Source organism: Rhinopithecus roxellana, chromosome 5 (genome assembly GCF_007565055.1).
Source record: "Rhinopithecus roxellana isolate Shanxi Qingling chromosome 5, ASM756505v1, whole genome shotgun sequence".
Classification (NCBI taxonomy): domain Eukaryota; kingdom Metazoa; phylum Chordata; class Mammalia; order Primates; family Cercopithecidae; genus Rhinopithecus; species Rhinopithecus roxellana.
This window is the reverse complement of record NC_044553.1, coordinates 161752542-161774334: the sequence shown is the minus strand read 5'-3', so window position 1 is coordinate 161774334 and position 21793 is coordinate 161752542. Positions and strand designations below refer to the sequence as shown.

Genomic DNA, 21793 nt, shown 5'->3' with positions numbered 1-21793 from the left:
CCTATGACCTGGGGCGTTGTGGACCCCGCCCTCTGCAGTGGCCGTCTTACTGCAGCACGGTGGCAGGCAGGTGCCCACTGACCAGTCTTCCACAGGGAAGGGCGGGCACAGGCAGTGTTATGAGGCAGGCCACTCCTGGCCACCCCCAGGCCTCATGATGGCCTGTGAGCTGTGTGCACCGACGGCGGCCCTGGGGCTTCTTTGTGGTGGCAATGGAAGAAAGTTTGATTGGGGAAGGGGGTAGCCTTGGGGACCCTGCAGCCCCCTCTCCCAATGTGGGCAGTGGTGAGGGGTCCTGCAGTCACCTTCCAGCCGCTGGGGATATTGCCACCATGTACAGCGGCCTGCTGAGTACTGAAGCCAGGAAGGAAGGGGCTGGGGTCACCAGGCGAGGAAGGAAGAGGGTGAGCTGTGCAGGCCTGGAGGGGACACACGGACCACCACTCACAGCACGCCCTCTTGCCAGGACCGCTGTGGACAGGTTCACTGGCTCCCTACTGGGCATTCCCTCCCACGTTACCAACAAGAAGACTGGATTGGTCCCCCGGCTGGAAGGGGCAGAGCTGAGACTGGAACACAGGCCTGCGTGGCTCAGCCTCGTGTGTCTCCCGCATGACACACTCAAGCAGGGGACAGGCCCAGACACCTGAAGACCAGGAGGAAGAGATGGCCGCAGAGGGCTGCTGGGCCCCAGCCTGAGCTGGGGTGGGGGGCAGCTCTCCAGTCTCCTCTCACCCTACACACGCTGTCCCTGGGCCAGCGTGCAGCACACACACACACACATACACACACGTACACACATACACATACACACATATATATACATACACATATACACAAATACACACACACAGTGGATCATCTCTGCAGACCAGAGCATGTGGGCCTGGGGCATGTGGGTTCCCTGTATCTTCTCTCTGCCCCCCAAGTTGGGCCTGGGATGGGGCCCCAGAAGATTCACAGAGCAGACTCAGTCTCAAGGACCTCAAGCTCAGGGACAGAGACCAGAGGGAACCCCAGGACATGCAGAAGCCTCAGGCCATGGTGGCACTGGGGGAAGCCCAGCTAGCCCTGAAGAGGGAAGAGAACTGGGCCATGCAGCAGGAAACAGGTGGCTGGCAGAGGCTGGGGCCAGGGGCCGGCAGGCAGGGCCTGGGGCTGAGCTTGGGGGCAAGTAGGATGGTTCCAGGCTGTCTTGCTTTCTGAGAGGAGTGAGGAGACTGGGCAAGGGCCTCCATCCTGGGGGTGCTGACAGGGGCTGGTGCACATAGGTGCACGTGCACAGACACACACACACTTGCTTATCAACCAGATGACCCGACCGACGAGAACCCAAGCACCTCTCTGAGAGGCAGCCCGCACCCTGCAGGCTTGGCCTGGACAACAGATGGCCAAGGAAGCACTCCAGGCTCATTGCAAGGTCTCGTGGGCTCAGCCTCCACCCCCTGGGGCAGAAAGGCCAGTGGCCAGACCCCAGGACTGAGGCACCCAGGATGCCCTGGTCTCAGCCCCGCCTCTACCCCCAGCTTCCCTGACTGCATCCTCTAGGAGCTGCCATCCCACCCCCAGCTCAGCCTGGCTTGGCCTGGGAAGTTCCAGCCTGCAGCCCCCAGCCCCAGGCACCACTGAGCTCACGAGGATCTGCACACATGGCACACACACCCTCCTGGAATGGAGATACAGGTACACATGCGCACACAGTTCCTGCCAGGAAAACCCTGACTTCCTGTATCCGGGCCTAGGCACTCTCAGGGTCTAAGCTGGGCCCCCTCCCTCTGCCATCAGCTGCTCAGCCTTCAGCACCTCTTCCCAGCCTCTCTTGGGGCCTCCCCCTGCAGTGACTTCCACTCAACTCAGGTTTTGCTCCAGCCTCAGCATCCCACCACCCCAACCCCAGGGTGCCCAGGGCCTTCCTGTAGGTGGGCCTCTGGGAACATGGCGTCATAGGGAGGCCAGGGCCCTGGCCTTATGACTGGCTCTGACTTCACCCTCCCCAGCGGAGGAGGCACTGACAGCACCCCCATTTCACAGCTGGAAGAAAATGAGGCATAGTGAGATAAAGGAACCTGCCTGCATTCTCACAGGTGGGAAGTGGCAGAGCCAGGACAGAACCCCCTCCCCAACCCCACAGCCCAGCCCCAGGACCCTCCGGCTCCAGCTCCTCAGTGAGGAGTCTGAGACAGAACGGTGGGGAAGGGAGTGGCAGGAGCTCCTTGGGGAGAACCTGACCAGGACCAGACCAGGCCAAGCCCTCCCTTCTCCCCTCTGATGAACCCTGCCTGGGACACTCATGGCCACCACCAGGTCAGGGGTGGGGTCAAGCAAGGGAGAGGCTGATCTGTCAATCACTTGCCATCTCTTGGACCCCTCCCCTAGGAAAAGACATGCCCTTCTGGCCTCTGGCTGGGAAGATCCCCAGCATGACGCAGTGCCGACCTCTGTTCTCTGCCAGCCTCGGTCTTCCCATCAGGGATGGGAATTGCTTATTGGCACTAGCATCACAAACCCGCCCCCACCTCAACCCTGGAGATGGGGAACGCCAACTTCCTCATTCCTGCCCCACCTGCCCCACCCTGCCAGGGGACGTCTGGATATTCCCTTGCCTCAGCCTGCCCTGCTCCTGGCCTCCAGCCCTGGTGCCCCCATGGAGGAGGGTACTGCCCCAGCACTTGCTCCCAGAAGAGACAGACAAGCCCTGGGCACTCAACCCCCAGGCTCTAGCCCCAGCAAGACTCAGGCTCCAGGTCCCAGCCCTGGCATAGGAACCAGGGCAGGTCTGCCCAGGGAACTGCCCCCTGACTGTCCACAGTGCAGGGAGGGGGCCTGGAGGGAACAGGGAGAGACACGCCCCCTGTCTGCCTGGCACCAGAGCCTTTCAGACCCCTTACCCTGTCCTCAGGCGACCCAAATTCGTGGAGCTCTTGGAATCTTGGCCCACCTGCGGTCACCTGCCCCCCACTCCCGCCAGGGTCGGGGTCAGGCCCAGAGACACTATGGGGGCCCACTGTGGAGGGCTGGGAGGGGCACCTGTCACCACCTGTCTCAGCTGCTCCCTGGAAATCTCCTTATCTCAACTTCCAGCCTCCCCGGCAAGCCCGGCTGCCAATGCAAACGGGTTTCCCAGCAACCCAGCCCCGCAGGCTTCAAGTTTCAGTGGCAGCTTTGCGGAGAGAAGCGGGGATGCAGGTGCACACTGCAGCTGTCGCCTCATGCTTGCCTCCATTGCTGACATCTCATGGTCACTCCCGGACACACACTCCATGGGTGACACAACCCCTGCAGTAACTTGACAACTTTCACTGCTGGGAAGTCCCTCCCACATCTAACCCAAATTCTTCAAGCTGCAGAACCAGTCTTGGCCTCTTTTTGTCCCCAGGAAGCCCCAACTCTGCCTTGGCTGAGACGAGGCTGAGCGGGCACAAGGCCAGTGGACCGTGCCGTGGTGGGGGCAGCCACTTCCCTGCTCTGGACCTGCCTCAGTCTTCCCATGGCTTCCACGGACACCAGAGGGCCACCCACCAAATGGTGTCACCAGAGAGCCTCCGGCCTGGTCCTTCAGCACACCGGGACCCAGGCCCCCCATGCCCTGCCCACTCCTTAGGGAGGCACCATTTTAATTCACATTTATTTTTTAAATAAATACTCTGCTCTTCACTTTCAGACTGGAGGGGGAAGCCGGACAGTCGGGTGGGAGGCTCTCCATGACAGGCAGCACTGAGAGCTCTGCGGCCCCAAAACGCTCCCGACCAATGCCTGAAATGCCTCCTGCACGGCTGCTCCTTCTGGCCGGACAGCTGTGCTTGGCTGCTGACGACAAAAATTCCCTAACTGCAGTGTCAGAGTTGGGGGCAGGGCCCAGAGTGACTCCCTGGGCTCTTGGCTGAACCCCACTGACCACAGCCCCCTGCCACCGGCTAGCCCCCTCTCGAGCCAGAGAGAACTAGATACAGGTGATTCGCACAGCTATGGCACTGGGCACCTTGATCTCCTCAAAGAGCACACGGCCCCGGGGAGCCTCCGCACCCACCACCCCAGCTGCAGCTCTCAGCAAGTCTTGGGTGTGCTGCAAGAGATGCTGGTTCCGCCGGCAGCCCAGTCGGCGCAGCGCCAGGATGGCCAGTATGTGGTCCCGCCTGCAGAGACATGCGGGCGCTCACTGCAGGCTTACACCTCTGCAACATCCCCAGCCCCAGGATGAGGGGAACCCATGGGCTTGGGAGTTAGTGTGAGTCACTCTGCATTCCAGGAGTGGGTCAGGGAGGTCAGATTGACTGAGGCCAGGAAGAGCAGTGCGGGGGGAGGGGGCAGAGCGTGGGCCGGCAGGGGAGGGGGGGCCACCATAGCTGGGCTTGAAGGGGCACAGGAGACGGATGTGCAGAGTGGGGAAGAGCCCACGCAGTGGCACAGAGGGAGACCCGAGGACAGGGTGGAGAGGGAGGGAGGGAGACCCAGGGACAGGGTGGAGAGGGAGGGAGACACGGGGTTGGGGGGCAGGGTGGAGAGGGAGGGAGACACGGGGTGGGGGGGCAGGGTGGAGAGGGAGGGAGGGAGGGAGACACAGGGGCAGGGTGGAGAGGGAGGGAGGGAGACACGGGGTTGGGGGGCAGGGTGGAGAGGAAGGGAGGGAGACATGGGGACAGGGTGGAGAGGGAGGGAGGGAGACACAGGGTCAGGGTGGAGAGGGAGGGAGGGAGACACAGGGGCAGGGTGGAGAGGGAGGGAGGGAGACACAGGGGCAGGGTGGAGAGGGAGGGAGGGAGACACAGGGGCAGGGTGGAGAGGGAGGGAGGGAGACACAGGGGCAGGGTGGAGAGGGAGGGAGGGAGACACAGGGGCAGGGTGGAGAGGGAGACGGGGGGGGGGCAGGTGGTGGAGAGGAAGGGAGGGGATGATGCAACTGCGGGTGATGGGGCTAACGGGGTGGGGGAGTAGTTGGAGGGGAACCCCCAGGGTGCCATGAGGGCCACTCTCTCTCTGAGCCACAGCCTGGAATACAGGCCAGCTGGGGCCAGGGAATCTTCCCCCACCCCATGGCAGGGTGGCCCAGGGAAGGGGATGAACCAGGGACTTTCTGTGAGCTCCACATCCCAGAATCTTCAAATGAATGGGATTGGAGAGATTTGAGCCGGGATTTCCAAAAGCTTGGATGACTCACCAGTCGCCCCAGCACAACCCGGGATCAAAACCCTTCCTCCTGACCCGATCTCAGAATCCCCTGGCTTTCAGAGAGGGCTTTCTCCCCAGGGGTGGGGGGCCCACCTTCCCCCTTGGATTCCAGGACTGGAGGTGTGCCACCCCCGGTAGGGCTGATGGAGGATGGCCGAGAACAGATTAGGAGAAGGAAGGGGTGCTCTCCATACCCCCTCCAGCCTTGAGGGTCTGAGGGTCCAAGGCCTACCTCCTGCCTCTGGTCTCCAGGTCCCTGGGCAGTCAGGTACGGGCTGGGGTCCCTCCAATACCAGCCCCTTGGCCCCAAAGCTCTGGTAGGAAGTTAGTGGAAGCAGGTGGGGTACGCACCTGATGTCGGGGTAGCTCCGGATGAGAGTCTCCAGGTGCCGCTGGATGTCGTCTTTGTAAGTCTCGCCCAGGATCTCGGCCACACACTGGATGGCTTGGTCCAACCATGTGGCCTCGGAACCCTGCGAGACAGAACTGCCACCTGCCCCAGGAGCCCTCTCCCCACCCCTGCTCCAACACCTGCAGGAGCACCAGGTCAGCGCAAGGTCAGCCCTCCTGCAGCGTCCGCCCTCCTGCAGTCACTTCAGCTCAGTGCCAGGACTGCCTCCCCCGAAAACAGAACAGGAGTGTGCCTGGGCACCAAGGGCTCGTGAGCCACACAGCAGTCATCTCCCTTCTGATCCCATCCTGCTCGGACAGGAAAACCGAGGCCAGCCTGAGAGTGCTGCTGCTGGGGGCAGACAAGGGGTATGCAGGGGCGCTGGTGCCTCCACTCTGAGGGTTCTGGCCTGAGGTGGGGAACACCTCCCACAGACCCTGACCATGAGATGGGGCTGTGACCTTCACCCCTTCCCTGCAGCCCTGCAAACTGTATGCAAATGTCTGCAAAGTGCCGCCCTCCCACCTGGTTCACCCCACCCCCCAGCCCCACAGGCGCCCCAGTCCCTGTTCCACCCCATCCAGAGTCAGGAGAACCACTCCCGCCAAAAGCCCTTCTGGCGCTATGGCCCTAGTCACTGCCACCCCTCCCCGCACAGAGGCGAGCACCGAGGGGCAGTCAGACGTCGCCCCTACCAGGCCCTGGAAGGTGTCGCTGATGGCCTGGGCATCCAGGCTCATCTTCTGGGAGCCACGCATGCGCTCCATGGCCCAGAACCGCTTCCGTGGCCTCAGCGCCTGTGCCAGGTACTCGCGGACCACAAACCGGTGCACCTCCTGCAGAGTCTCCTGGGCGACCAGGGTCAGGGTCAGGGTCAGAGTCAACAGCCCCAACCATGGGCACAGCCCTGCCAGGGCCCTCCCCCTTGTGGTACCTGTGCCCGTGGCTGGGCCACACGCTGGAGATGACCGGTGAACCTCACTACCTTGTCCATGAGGGGACGCAGCCAGTCCTGCGTCAGCCAGTCCCTGGTGCACACAACCCTGAAGAGTGGCTGGGGAAAGAGGGGCGGGGAGTCTGTATATGTGCACTACCCCCCAACCTAACCCTCCCTCGAAGCCCAGTGTGCCACTCCTGACCCTCCCCTCCTGGGTTTGGGGCGCCATTCCCTCTCCTAGCCACAGGTTATATATCAGGAGCCCTTTCCCAGAATGCCTCTCCCGGGCCCCAAGATCCAGGGGCAGGGTTTGAGTTTGTCCAGTCAGATCTGCTCAGGGTGTGCCCCGGGGAAGCCTTGAGGGACTGGGGGAGGACCCCGGGCCTGGATCTGTGGACCCACCGTCCCAGGCTTCGGGGGTGACCACTAAGAGCTGGAAACTGAAGCGAGAAGGCAGGCGTCTCCCAGCCGCCCCTGCTCAGCTGGGACCTTACCTGGGTCCCCTGCCCACTACCCTACACACACCCATGAGCTGGCCCCTGGAATAAATGAACGCTGTGGCCTGGGCCTCCAGGCTCTAGGAAATAGAGGGTACCTCCTGGGCATGGGAAGTGGGGAGAGAGGGCCTGTCACAGTCACCTGCAACTCACGCTGCAAGCCCTGAAGCAGGTGCTTCTGGAAGCTGCAGGTGGCCGCCACCAGGGGCTTCTCCAGCTCCTCTAGAGTTCCTGGGAACCTGGAGAGAATACCGGTCCTGCGGAGTGACCAGGACCAGCGATGAGGTGGGCAAGGGAGACCAGGCTGGGGAACAGGGCCAGGGACACAGCTCCACTCACTGAGATGACAATGTGAAGGGCAGCCCATGGGGCTCCCCAGTGTAGCTGCCTGCAAGCAGAGTCAAGTGGGGGACAGCACAGAAGCCCAGGGAGCCAGTCACAGTGGGGTGGGTCAGGGGGTGAGTGACCCTTTCCCCTCTGGCAGCTCTGGGACAGAGACAGACCTTCCATTCCTCTTGGTGATAAACAGTGCGGCATAGCCATGCCTGGAGCACACCCTACTTTGAGCCTCATAACTGCCCCCTGAATGTGACAATGTCCCTATTTCACTGTTGAGGAAACTGAGGGCCAGGCTACACCTAGTCCCCACAGCCAGGGACACAGTAGGGCAGGCTGGAGTTCCATCAATGGTTTGGCCAGAGGTTGCCTACCAAGGGTCAGAGAACGCTCCCTGGAGCTGAAACACCAGGGTCCCAGGGCCAAGGACAAACCTGGCACAGATTAAGGACAAGAGAGTGTTGGAGAAGCCGTGCCTCATGGTCATGCTTTGGATATAGGCAGGCCGAGTTCAAGTCTCAGCCCCACCACTTCCTGGCTGCATGGCCATGGGCAAGTGGCACCTGCTTTCCAGGCTGTGCTCTGCACCTGTGTGTGGGTGTACTGCACTTGGGATGAGACCTGTCAGGCAGGGAAGGCATTCACAAAGTGCCTGGCACTCACGCATGCTCACAAAGAGCCAATGGGAACTGAGTTCCCTAAGGCACAGAGTTCCCACACCGCCCCAGGGAGCAGGTGCTCGGATCCTATTTGACAGGTGGCAAAAGAGCCACAGAGGGGAGGCGGCTTGCCCCTGAGCACACAGCCAGCAGGTGGCACAGCTGCTCTCTGAAGTCAGATAAACGAGAAGTACTTCGGGACATTACAATTCACAAACTTTTGAAAAAGGATGAACCCAGACGGGGTGGCTCAGTCTGTGCCTCCGGCGCTGGCTGCCCTCCGTGCTGCCGCATCTGCTGAGGCCTGGCCTGGAGCTCAGGGCACAGAAGGCCAACAGCCACTGGCAGCCCACAGGGAGGGCCTCTGCCTTCTGGGGGCACAGAGACCCAGACCTCACCCCAACACAGCCCAGGGTGCAGGCTGAGGGAGGCTTCCCAGAGGAGGAGGTGTCCCAAAATGGAAGAAATGCTGTCTGGGATGAAGGGAGGGAAAAGCAGAACCAGGGCAGCAGGCAGGGAGCTGGAACCCTCCACCTCTGCTCAGCCTTGAAGAGTTGCCCACACTCCCCCAGGGCCTCCGCCCAGATGGACACACACACACACACACACACACATGCACACGGCACACGCCCCTCAGCTCTGACACACACACACCACTCAGTTCCACCCCTGCACGCACATGCACACACACCTCTTAGCTCTGACACACACACACACCCCTCAGCTCTGCCAAACACACGCACATCACACACCCTCAGCTCTCCACACATGCACACACGCACACGCACCCTCAGCTCCATCACGCACACACACACACCCCTCAACTCTGCTGCACACACACCCCTCAGATCCACCAACACACAGACACAAACACACAACACTCCTCACCTCTGCCCCCTCCACGCGCGCGCACTCCCTTCCATCCAGTTTCCCGGCGCTCGCGTGCCCCCTGCTGGTCACGCCGCGCCTGTGCAGGAGCGGGCGAGCCCTACCTGAGCTCCTCGCAGGCGTTGATGTAGGCGCCCAGGTGGGGCTCGCTCACCGCCTCCGACGCCAGAAAAGCCTTTTCAAACCTAGGACAGGATACAGAGAGCCTCTGGGGACCCTCCCTGGCTGCGCGATGACCCTGGGTCCACCCTCCCAATCAGGTCCCTACGCAGACTCCTCCCTCCCACCTGCAGAGCACACCAGGCTGGGTCGCTCCCCTACTTAGGATGCGTCCGCACCTGGGCACGAAGAGGCCGAGCGCCCGTGTGCAGATTCGCAGGGTGGTGGCCTCCAGCTCCGCGGAGATGGCGCCGGCCGCCTTCACGTGCTCAGCCACGAGCTGCGAGCGAAGTCCTGCACTGAGCGTGCGTCCCAGCCGAAGACCTGAGGCCGCGGCTCCCCTGGTAGTCCCGCCACACCTCCAGCCCGCCCCGCTGTGTCTCTCAGTCTTGGCTCCTCCAGCTTTCAGCCGCCCAACCGAGAGTCAACTCCTGCAAACCCCCATCCTGCAGCCTCCCAGCCCGTCGGCGCGCCGGGGGTCCCCGATTTCCCCCCACGTGGGGCCTCAGGCTCCCATCTAACGGAAGAGTTGGTTGGGACTGGATAGGAATTCGTTCTGGGTATCGCCACCGTGTGCGTGAGGCTTGACCACACGCCCCTTCTCAGCCCCTTCTCCCGGCCTCACCATGTGGACGTCCACGGAGAGCGGCGCCTGGTAAAGGCCCTGCAGCACCTCGGGGTCCTCGGCGGCCGCCCAGTGACTCTGCTCCAGCTGCAAGATGTTGTCGAAGCAGCTTGCGATCTTGGCCTGGGGAGAGAAGGGATGGGGCCGCGGTGAGACCCTCCCGGACCCCGTCCCGCGCCGTCCGGGATTAGGGCCGCCCTGTCGGGTCACAAGCCCGCGCCGGGGGCCACAGGATGAACCGGCGCCAGCCCTGGCGGCGGCTAGCCTGGGCGCCGCACATCCCCCCAGGGCCCGCCCCCTCCAGCCTGACCCGCCCGGCCTGACCTCCAGGAAGCTGGTGTAGTCGCTCTCCAGTCGGGCCCACACGTCGGGCGCCAGGAGCGGGGGCAGGGGCTCGGCGGGCAGCGCCAGGCCCGGGGGGCCCAGGAAGTCAGGACTGGAAGGCAGGGCAGGGGGCTGAGGGCGGGCGCGGCTCCGATGCGGCAGCAATCCCGAACCTGGGCATCTGTACACACACACACACACACACACACACGCACACACGCCTCCAGGCTGCCATGCCACACTCCCTCCCCGGAAGCCTCTGACAGCTGGGTTCCTGCTTTCCTGCAGAATGCTGAAGGGCGGCTACCCAGATGGCACTCCGCCTTCTCCTCAAACACAGCTCAGGGGTCGGTCAACCTCCAATCCACAGCAGGGAGGCCCACAGCGGGGCGGACACAGGTCTGACCCCACACAATTTAAGGAGAAATTTAAGGAGTGCGGGACTTCAGGCAACCTCCCCCACCTCCGCGGGCGCTCCTGCCGGTGGGGCTGGGAACCGTTCCGCAGGGAACGCAATCCACCCTCATCCCAGGCACAGAGCTGGAGGTGGCCGCTCCCCGCAGGCTGTACCCTGAACTCTGATGCCCGTCCAGAGGGGATAGCACGGGTGAACCCACGCCAAGCGCTGTGAACCCACGGGGGTTGAGTCCGGCCTAGCGGGGTGCCTTTTCGCGTTTTTTTCTTTTCTTTTCTTTTTTTTTTTTTTGAGACTGAGTCTTGCTCTGTCGCCCAAGCTGGAGTGCAGCAGCGTGATCTCGGCTCACTGCAACCTCCGCCTCCCGGGTTCAAGTGATTCTCCTACCTCAGCCTCCGGAATAGCTGAGATTACGGGTGCCAGCCTCCGGAATAGCTGAGATTACAGGTGCCTGCCACCATGTCTGGCTAATTTTTGTATTTTTGTAGAGATGGGGTTTCACCGTGTTGGCCAGGGTGATTTCGAACTCCTGACAGGTGATCAGCCCCCTCAGCCTCCCAAACTGCTGGGATTACAGGTGTGAGCCACGGTGCCTGGCCAAGATGTGCCCTTTTCTGATGCGCCCAAAGGCACTTGGTGGACCAGCACAGGCCCTACTCCCATGGGAACCTCCCCGCGGAAACTTCAAATTCTGGAACTGTGTATGGGTGACCCCTAGAAAACCTGGGGCGAGAGCGCCCCACGGCCTAACCCGTCGAGGAAAGCATGTAGAAGCCCTCGGCTCTCAGCCCTCTCCCAGGGAGGGAACAGAGAAGAAAGGCCTGGTGCTCCTCAAAGCGGGCTCCCCAAGGCCTGCGGGGGAAGCGGCAGCCGTCCTCTCCACTGGCGCCCTGGCCGAGGCTCACCTGCCATAGACGTTGGCGGCCCAGTCTAGCAGGACATAGAGCTGCTCGCAGCCGCGGGCGTCGCGCGCGAGTTCCTGCAGGCGCTGGGCCACCGCGCTGTGGAAGGCGCGCAGATAGACTTCCCACGCCGGGAAGCCGGCCGCCGCATAAGCGGGCTGCACCTCCTGCCGCACCTTCTGCAGATCCCGGCGAACCGAGCCGCCCAGCTCTGCCAGAAGCTGGGCCAGCCCCGAGGCGCCCTCCGCCGCCGCAGAGGCCCACCCCGCGCCCGGCCGCCGCACGCGCTCCTGAGCGCTCCGCCGCACCGCCTCCTCCCAGTGCTGGCGCCAGTGGCGCGGCGTGCGCAGGAAGTCGCCGTCGTCGGGGGGCGAGCGGTGGGCCTCCTCCTCCGCGTTCACCACGCGGGCCAGCTCGGCCAGCACGGCCGCGTCCACGCCGTCGCTGCCCAGCGTTTCGCGCACGATGGCGCTGAGCTCGGCTGCCAGTCCGTCGTAATGCAGGCACACGTCCATGGCGCGCCGCGCGAAGGCCGTGGGGTCCTGCTCAAAGGTGCGCGAGGCCTTCTCCGCCACCAGCCGTGTCTCCAGGCGCAGAAGCTGTTCGAAGGCCGCCAGCAGTTGCCGTTCAGTAATGAGGTCGGCCACGGATTTGCCTTCTGCATAGGCAGGCGAGAAGAGGGGCGGTGAGAGAGACCGCCCCAAGACCCCGACCTGGACGAAGACCTGCAGGCCGCGACTCAGTCCATCGGGGCTGGATTGCCTGGCCTCTACCAGATGCCCCAGCCCAGCTGAAGGCCTGCTCCAGGAACAACAGGCCCCAGCTGCCGGAAACCCTTCCTTAGAGTCACCTTTGAAGAGGCAGAACCTGGGGCCCCAAGCCTGGCTGAACAGAGCAATCTGGGTCAACCCCTACCTTCCGCCTGGCTCCCACACCCACCTTGCACTCCCAGCTGAGCCGGACCTGATAGCCTCAAGCTTAGCCCTGATTGCAGGTCTAATAGGGTCTGAGCTCAGGCGGGGCGTTTCCTGCCCTGTCCAGCTTTACATTCCTGCTGCTCCTTGCTCTCCGCCAGCCTCCACCCAACAGGAGCTCTCCACCTCTACCGTGTCCCCCTCTTCCCAACCCCAGTGTATCCTCCTCTGGCCAATCCCCCTGACCTTCCCTCCGGGTACCTCTGCAAGCCTTTGCACCCTCTGCAACCCTGTGATCAACTATATGCATGGCCCTAGTTTGGCCAGGAGCCAGGCTATGACAGGTCATGGAGAGGCTGGGTATCTGGGGCCGGCCATGCAGATCTGGGTTCAAGTCCCATTCTCCATGCTGTGAGATTTGAGGCAAGTCACTCCACCTGTCTGAGCCTCACTTTTCTCATCTGCCCAATGAGGGGGGCTCCCATTGCAGAGATATTGCGAGAATTTAAAGTGCAATTGTCCAGCTGGGCATGGTGACTCACGCCTGTAAACCCAGCACTTCAGGAGGCCAAGGCAGGAGGATTGGGTGAGCTCAGGAGTTTGAGACCAGCCTGGACAAAATAGCAAGACCTTATCTCTACAAAAAAAATAAAAATAAATTTAAAAAATTAGGCCAGGCACAGTGGCTCTCGCCTGTAATCCCAGCACTTTGGGAGGCCAAGGGGGCGGATCACAGGGTCAGGAGCTCAAGACCCACCTGGTCAATATGGTGAAACCCCGTCTCTACTAAAAATACAAAATAAAAAAAAAAAAAATTTAGCCAGGTGTGGTGGTGGGCACCTGTAGTCCTAGCGACTTGGGGGCCTGAGGCAGAAGAATCACTTGAACCAGGGAGGTGGAGTTTGCAGTGAGCTGAGATCGCATCACTGCACTCCAGCCTGGGCAACAGAGTGAGACTCAGTCTCAAAAAAAAAAAAAAAGAAAAAAACATTTAGCCGGGTGCAGTGGCTCACACCTGTAGTCCCAGCTACTCAGGAAGCTGAGGTGGGAGGATCGCTGGAGCCCAGGATGTCAAGGTCACAGTGAGCTGTAATTGCACCACTGCATGCCAGCCTGGGTGACAGAGTGGAGACCCTGTCTCAAATAAATAAATAAGTGCACGTGTCCGGGGCCGGGGTTTGGGGAGCTAGGGAGGAGAGCCTTTCCAGAAACCTCAGCTCAGCTGCCACAACCTCTCGCCCGTTTCCTTTCATATTTACTGTTGTTTCTGAGGCCCTTACCTGCCTCGGGTTTCAGTTCCTCAGACGCTGCCCCAGTGGATGCCTGCTGGCTGACACCGTTCATGACCCCCGAGGGCACCTCAGGAGTGGCCTGGACATGGCCGGCAGCTGGGCCCCCATCCAGGGCTTGCCGGAAGGACCGGAACAGGGAGCAGGAGCTTGGCCGGAACAGGCCCGTATCCTCCTTGGAGACCTGGGTCAAAGCCCGTTGGCTGGCCCGGGAGAAGGCCTGCCTCAAGGTGCCCAGGCCCAGCCTTGTGCCATCCTTGCAGTGGGCATTGGGCTCTTTCCTGCTGCTTGTTCGCCAGGAGCCCTGGGCTGGAGTCTGCGACTCCTCAGCCTCCTTGGGACTTTGCAGCTCCAGCCCAGGAGTCTCTGTCTGTGGCGATGGCATCTTGGCAGCAGGAGAGCTGAGGGCAAGAAGGAGTGGCCACAGGAGCAGACGCAGAAACGTGGTGTGGCCCTGGGGGGCCTGGCCACACCCAGGGGCTTGGTCAAGGAAGGCTCCCCAGAGGAGGCAGCCCTCAGGCTGTCAAAAAGAAGCATCACCAGGCCACTCTCTTGGCGAGAGCCCTCAGTGTGCCAGGCCACAGCTGGGCACGGAGATATAGACAGCTGCTTCCATCAGGAGCCCTTCCTGAGACCATCCCCCAAAGAGGGTCTCCCCAGGTGCCCACCATCACTTCGCCTGCCAGGCCAGACCCTCCCATTAGAATTGCAGAAGGGCATTGACGTGTAGGTTCTGGGGCCCGGTCCAGACCACAGCTCACAACACGCAAGGGCAGGACCAGCAGCCACATCCAGGCCTTCACCCTCCCCCCAGCCCCCACCAGCTCCTTCACTGCCCTGCAGGTCCCTCAGTTCACCCCACTTCAGCCCAAAAGGCCTGACTACTTTGGCTCAAAGGGGAGGGCAGGGACCCCCATGAGAGCCCACCCCTTCCCCGGGTGTCGCAGTTTGCTGAGGTGGTGTGGGGCCTGAGGGCAGTGGTCAAGGCCACCCTGCTGCTTATCATGGCTGTGCAGCCACAGGGCCGGCAGCAGGAGGAGCCTCGGGTCTATATTTAACCAGGGACTGGGGGGTTCTCCACGCTGTTTCCCACCCATTGCCTCTCCCCCTCCCCCCACTCCTCCCCCTCTTCACCATAGCGTGCTCTGGCCCCTCCCCAACACAGGGAATGGAGGGGGGGTGTCCCAGGGACATGGGAGTGGCTGAGCTGTGGCTGCTTCTGCTCCCCCAGGGCCCTCAGCACCCTGGCCTGCCAGGCTCCACCCACACCCCCTTCCAGCCTTAGGAGCTTTTGCTTTCCTGGCTTTAGGTTGGGAGAGAGGAGGGGGCCTCCCACCCACCCCATTGCACAAGCTGGGCCATGGGTTGGGGAGGGCATTAGGCTGGCAAAGCCTCACTTTCCCCTGGGAGAAACTGGGGCCAAAGAAGGGCTGAACCTGCCCCTAGCCCAGCCCCAGGGCCCCCCACCCAGGTACCAGGACCAAAGCCCCGGCCTGACCCACCACCCAACCCTTGGGTGACATCAGGCAGGAAGTGTGCCTCCCCAGGCCCCAGTTTGCTGGGGTGGAATGACACCAAGGTGAGCAGGGCCCAGACCCCCACCCACCCTCGCCCTCCAGCAAGGTGCCTGCTGGGTCCAGCAGAGGCCTACCTACCTACCTTCCTTGAGGTTCCTGGAGACGGCTAAGCAGCTGGATGGAGGCCGGGGTGGGAGAGACACGGAGGTGACTAAGCAGCTGGATGGAGGCCGGGGTGGGAGAGACACGGAGGCGACTAAGCAGCTGGATGGAGGCCGGGGTGGGAGAGACACGGAGGTGACTAAGCAGCGGGATGGAGGCCGGGGTGGGAGAGACACGGAGGTGACTAAGCAGCGGGATGGAGGCCGGGGTGGGAGAGACATGGAGGCAGCTAAGCAGCGGGATGGAGGCCGGGGTGGGAGAGACACGGAGGTGACTAAGCAGCGGGATGGAGGCCGGGGTGGGAGAGACATGGAGGCAGCTAAGCAGCGGGATGGAGGCCGGGGTGGGAGAGACACGGAGGTGACTAAGCAGCGGGATGGAGGCCGGGGTGGGAGAGACACGGAAGCAGCTAAGCAGCGGGATGGAGGCCGGGGTGGGAGAGCCAGGTGATTGATGGGGCTTATCAGCCCCGCCCTGGCCACAGGTTGGCGACTTCCCCCAGCGCCAGGGTTCAGGGACGCTGCCTGATTCGGACGTGACCCACACACTTCAGGGCGCCATCTGTCCCAGCCTCCATTCCCCTCTCTCTCCCTGGTGCCCCTCCATGCTTGGCATGGGGGCTGGCGCCCAGCCGGGCAGGGGTGTCGTGAGGAGAACAGTTCAGTTCGGCACACGCCGCATCCACCGCTGTCAAGGGGACGGAGGCTGGGATGTGGGGCAAGGACAAGTCAAGCCCCGCCTTCTTGTTTGGGAGAGCTCACACTTAGTAGGCACCTACTGTGTGCCCACGTCGATGCCTGACACAGATCAGCTACTGTGACAACAAAGTTAGGGGTGTCATTTGCCCGTTTCACAGACGAGGAACCTGAGGCTCACAGAGGGACAGAGTCTGCCCCTGGCCACGTAGCTCAGGCTGGGGAACCTGCCTGGAGCTGGGAGCAGAGGTGGGACCGGCCGTGTCTCCACCTCCAGGGAGTCAGAACTGCTGCCCAGAAGGCCCCCTCCCAGCGGGGAGACCCAAGGTGTCAGCAGGTCCCAGAGCGGGATCAGATGTGGAGGTCCTCTCCCAGGAAGCCTAGAGGAAGGCCGGGTAAGAAGGGGCAGCTGTGCAGGTGAATCTCTTAGGAGGTTACATAGGCAGAGGCTTGAGGGCTACTCAGCCTGCTTTTGTCCCAAACCAGAACTTCGCTGAAGGGCCAGTAAGGTCCCTAGATGGCCCCTCAGCCTCCAGCCATGCCACATTCGACCCTGCAGCTCCCAACAGCTTCCCAAGCCATTCTTGACCTTCCGAAAGCAAAACTCCAGCCAGGTCACTCCCCTGCTTTAAGCTCTTCCGTGGTTCCCTCCTGCCCGAGCCCCACAGCCAGGCATCCATCCTGGAACCTCCTTCCTCCACCTCTGCCTCTCGCTGATGACACCTCACCAGCTTCCCCTGGGGTTCACGGACAACCTGCATCCCACCCAGCCTCCTCTCTGTCCTCCCAGCTGCACGCCCAGCCTCCAGCTTCCCCTCCCGCCATTCCCTTTCCTGCACCCTGTTTGTTCGCCAAATCTGACCTGGGTTTCAGGACCTCGGGGTTCAGATGTCTCGCACCACCTGCCATCACCATCTATCTGCTCAGTGGGCACTCAGCATTGTCCCTGTGATGATGTGGCCCTCCTGCACTGGCCTGGCAGCCTCTGTCCATCTACCCCCGTCACCCCAGAGCACAGCCTGGAAGCAGGGGGAACATCGGTGTCAGGGTCGCCCTGCCTCCTCTGACTGGCCTGCGTGCTGCCATGCTGGCGCCTGCAGGGCTGAGACCTGAAGGCCCCTCTCAGCTCCCTCCTCCACCCCCCAAGGCTCTCGCCTGGCCTCTCCCTGTGCCTGCCTCCCCACACCCCCATGGACTGTCTCTGGCTCTCTTTTCTCTCTGTGTCTCTCTGTCCCCAGTGCCTGGAGGGTCCAGGGGGCCCCGGCTCCTATGCTGCCGCTCCCTGATTGCAAGACCCTGGAGACTGAGGCCCGGCCTGAGCCCTGGGTCCCACTCTCCCCAGGTCAGGCTAATACAGCCTTTGTGGGGCCAGCAGCAGGGGCAAGAAACCACCAGAGACATGGCCACTGAGACCTCCCGCCCTGGGCCACCCTAGCGGTGACCGAGAAGTCAAGTCTGAACTTCCCCACCCTCCCTACCCCCAGCCTCAGCTTCTACTCCCCGCTTTCCCCTAGACCTTCCTTCCCGTAGCTGCTCCTCATCCTCCCAATCACTCTGCAGTGCTCACCCACCCCCCAGCCTCCCCACCTACGCTGGGACTGGGCCGTCGCTCCACTCCTCAACGCTCCAAAGGAGCCTCTGTAGGTGACTGCCTGTACTGTGCCCTGGGCTGAAGCCCTGTGCGGGGCTTGTCCCCTCTCACTTCCGCACCTGCAATCCACCTTCACCTGATCACAGCCTCCGAGCTGCTCTCCTTTCCAGGCCCCCTCGATGCTGCCTCCTAGGATCAGTCATAAGAATCTTGCCTAGCAGTTAGAGTGGTCGTCGGCCAACCTCCCCAACAGCACTTGGGTTATCCTGTTGAGAGGAGGGACTGAGGGACAGGACTAACTGGATTTCCTAGTCCGACTAAGAATTCCTAAGCCGGCCGGGCGCGGTGGCTCAAGCCTGTAATCTCAGCACTTTGGGAGGCCGAGACGGGCGGATCACGAGGTCAGGAGATCGAGACCATCCTGGCTAACACGGTGAAACCCCGTCTCTACTAAAAAAAAAAAAAATACAAAAAACTAGCTGGGCGAGGTGGCGGGCGCCTGTAGTCCCAGCTACTTGGGAGGCTGAGGCAGGAGAATGGCATGAACCCGGGAGGTGGAGCTTGCAGTGAGCTGAGATCCGGCCACTGCACTCCAGCCTGGGCGACAGAGCGAGACTCCGTCGCAAAAAAAAAAAAAAAAAAAAAAAAAAGAATCCCTAAGCCTAGCTGGAAGGTGACTGCATCCACCTTTAAATACAGGGCTTGTAACTTAGCTCACACCCAACCAATCAGGTAGTAAAGAGAGCTCACAAAAATGCTAATTAGGCAAAAAGAGGAGGTAAAGAAATAGCCAATCATCTATCGCCTGAGAGCACAGCGGGAGGGACAATGATTGGGATATAAGCCCAGGCACGTGCAAAACCGGGTTTTGAAAGCTTTCCTCGGAAACTTTCCTTTTCCTTCCAGCCCCTGCAAATAAGGAAAATGACAAGGATGTTTGTTCTCACCACTCTTAATCCTCAACATTTGCCTGGAGAACAAGTTAAGACAATAAGGAAAGAAAAATAGATAAGAGAGGTAAACACTGGGAAGGAGCAGATTAAATTGTCATTATTCATAGGTGATATGATTGTTGGCTTAGAAAATCGGAGACTTGGCCGGGCTTGGTGGCTCAAGCCTGTAATCCCAGCACTTTGGGAGGCCAAGACGGGCAGATCACGAGGTCAGGAGATCGAGGACCATCCTGGCTAACACGGTGAAACCCCGTCTCTACTAAAAAAAAATACAAAAAACTAGCCGGGAGAGGTGGCGGGCGCCTGTAGTCCCAGTGACTTGGGAGGCTGAGGCAGGAGAATGGTGTAAACCCAGGAGGCAGAACTTGCAGCAAGCTGAGATCCGGCCGCTGCACTCCAGCCTGGGCGACAGAGCAAGACTCCATCTCAAAAAAAAAAAAAAAAAAAAAGAAAATCTGAGACTGAAAATTGTTGGAGCTAATAAAAGGGTTTAGTAAGTTCTGTGCATTGATTATGTAAATACAAGCAATACCTTTCCTGTACCCCAGCAAAGCCTATTAGAAAGAGACACTTAAAAGACTTCCCTTCACAGTAGCAACAAAGCATAAGCCCCCTGGGCCACCGCTGCCCTCAGAAGCAGCACAGCTCCGTCCTTAGCTTGGCATTCAAGGCCTCTCCTAATGACCCCTCTGGCTTCAGTTCCAACTCATTCCCTCGCTCTGATCACTCAGAAGCACCCACCTCTCCTCCACACCTTTGCACTCTGCCTACAGTGAGCTCAGCCCCTCCTTCTTCAGTTGTCAACTCATTGAAGGCTCAGCAGAAATGGCTCCTCCCGCAAGAAGCCTTCCCCGACCAGCTGAGCCCATACCATGTTCGACACCTCCTGCTCTGGGCCTGATCCAAGCCCTGGGCACACCTGCCATGACAGAGGGACAGTTATAGAACCTGGAGACGAGGAGACTCCCAAGGCAGGGAGTGAGCCTGACTCAGCCCCCAGCCATGGCTAGTACTTGGTACTTTCCCGGGGAAACCAGGCAAGTGAATCTGACGCCTGAGCGTGAGCGCATGGGTATATGCACACTTTTCTGGGCATTGGTTTTGCACATCTGTGTGTTGACCTGAGAGTGTCTCCCTGTATGTGCATGACTCTGCCCTGGAGTGTCCCCAGAGGGTCTGCCAGTGCTGCTGAGTCTGTGTCTGTGCCCGCATGCCCATCTTGGTGTCTTCCGTGTCTATCTGTGCTTCTGCCTGAGCGTGTCTGCCTGTGTATCGGGTATGCATGTGTCCACTGTGGTTTGCGCTGGCCCTCTGGCCTGGTCAGCCTGCACTCTGAGTAAGGCCCTTGGCCTGGAAGGCCACACGCAGAGCCGAAAAGGTCCTCAAGCCCATGAGTCGCCACCCCTGCCTGCCCATAGCACCCCATGCCCTCCTGCTCCAGTTGCCCAGAACATACCTGCTGAGCACGCAGCCTTGGCACAGGAAGAACGCAGCCACCTGAGAAGCTGGCCCGTGGGGCCCTCAGAGCCAGGCCCTGGCCATCAGGCCTCCAGAGCAGCCCGAGCGAGTGACCAACAGCTGGGACTTCCCAGCCATGGTCAGCGCCTGCCAGGCCCACCCGGCCCCACCCACAGCCCTACCCCCCACCGGGACCCCATACTTTCACTTTCAAAGAAGTTCCCACTTCCTTTTCGTTCCGGAGGCAGTCACTCCAGCTTTCCATTCCAGACAGCTCAGGGCTCAGTCCAAGGGTCAGAGAACAAGGGAGGGGAAGGTTGTAGAACTCAGCACTCAGGGCTCGAGGCAGCAGGGGGTGGACACTGCCTGCCACCTAAAACACCACCAGCCCCTCCTTTGCTCAGAGGCCAGCGAAAGCAGGCGCTGGCCTCAGGCGACACTCAGCCCACAGTGCCGGAGCCCAGAAGGACCCCTCCCTCCAGGACAGAGGCTCTAGCACAGGGCCAGTCCATCGAGTGTCCCAAGACCCCTGTACCCTGCCTGTCAGGGAAGCTCATGGTGACAGTGAAGGAAGCAGTTGAGAGCCACAGGCTGTTCCTCGGGGCTTCAGGAGCTGGAAGAAGGGACGGGGTCCTAGGGACAGACAGGGCACACTCAGGAGTGAGGAGGGACGGCATCCTGGGCAGGGCCAGAGGCGTGGAGGCGGGGGGGTCAGGCGGGCAACTGCCGCGGGGAGGGCCACCGACACTTCCCAGAAGAGCAGCCTCACCCCTGCATAGGGGGATTCCGCAGCAAGCGTCCTAGGAAACAGCTCAGGGAAAATCCAAGGAGGACAGATCCAGGCCTGTCCCAACCTGGGCTGGGGCCACAAGGATGTGCGACAGGGCCGCCGCAGGATACTGAGGTGGGCAGAAATAGCCTCCTGCGCCAGCATCCTCTGGCTGAGGGCAGGGGTGGCCCCGCACACCTCAGTCCTAGGACTGAGGACAGGGATGGCCCCATGCACACAGTGTCCTAGGGCTGAGGGCAGAGACAGGCTGGTGCACCAGTGTCCTAGGGCTGAGAGCAGGGATGGTCCCATGTACCCAGCATCCTAGGGCTGCCACAAGAGACCAGGGACTAAGCTTCAACAACAGACGTTTATTCTCTCCCCGTTTTGGAAGCCCGAGGCCCGCGATCAAGGAATCTGTGGGGCTGGTTTCTCCTGGGGCTCTCTTCTTGGTGTGTAGGTAGCCCCCTTCTTCCTGGGTCTCCACAGGGTCTTCCTCTTTGTGTCTGCATCCATATTTCCTCTTCATGTGGGTTGGGGTCCACCTTAATGACTTAATTTTAACTTATTACCTCTTTCAACGTCACATGTTTTTATAAGGAATTTTCCAAATAAGGTCACATTCTAAGATTGGACTTTTTTTTTTTTTTTTTTTTTTTTTTGGTGACGGAGTCTCTCTCTGTCACCCAGGCTGAAGTGCAGTGGCGTGATTTCGGCTCACTGCAACCTCCGCCTCCTGGGTTCAAGCGATTCTCCTGCCTCAGCCTCCTGAGTAGCTGTGATTACAGGCATGCATCACCACACCCAGCTAATTTTTTGTATTTTTAGTAGAGACGGGGTTTCACCATGTTGGCCAGGCTGGTCTTGAACTCCTGACCTCAGGTGATTGGCCGGCCTAGGCCTCCCAAAGTGCTGGGATTACAGGCGTGAGCCACCGCACCCACCCAACATACAAATTGTATAGGGGAAAAGCAGCCCATAACAGACCAGAAGGTGCCTGAGATGCTGCAGTACCATCTGCAGAGGGGCCAAATTAGACTCAAAGATGCCAGTACCTCCTCCAGGAAGCTCACCAATTAACCACTTGAGTCACTACCCTGAGCCCTGGGTTCCCTCTGTGAAGTGGGGTGCTAAGAGTCCCACTTC

General features: G+C 60.9%; 1 protein-coding gene across 5 annotated transcripts; it reads right to left on the bottom strand.

Moving 5' to 3' along the window:
• Positions 1–3611: 3611 nt before the first annotated feature.
• EXOC3L4 (exocyst complex component 3 like 4) lies at positions 3612–19995 on the bottom strand. 5 transcript variants are annotated; one of them, XM_030931077.1, is made up of 14 exons: positions 19877–19995; positions 15162–15283; positions 13494–13903; positions 11303–11957; positions 9983–10094; positions 9659–9781; positions 9213–9313; positions 8979–9059; positions 7134–7248; positions 6492–6611; positions 6253–6405; positions 5518–5639; positions 3980–4133; positions 3612–3804 (listed from the first exon to the last, which is right to left on the bottom strand). In XM_030931077.1, exons 3-14 carry the CDS (start codon positions 13885–13887, stop codon positions 3658–3660), a joined length of 2277 nt encoding a protein of 758 aa, XP_030786937.1. In that variant the 5' UTR covers positions 13888–13903; positions 15162–15283; positions 19877–19995; the 3' UTR covers positions 3612–3657. The 5 variants fall into 5 exon arrangements, with proteins under 5 accessions (XP_030786937.1, XP_030786935.1, XP_030786933.1 ...); XM_030931075.1 differs by lacking the exon at positions 19877–19995 and having other exon boundaries at positions 7134–7230; positions 15158–16460; XM_030931073.1 differs by lacking the exon at positions 19877–19995 and having other exon boundaries at positions 15158–16459.
• Positions 19996–21793: the final 1798 nt, after the last annotated feature.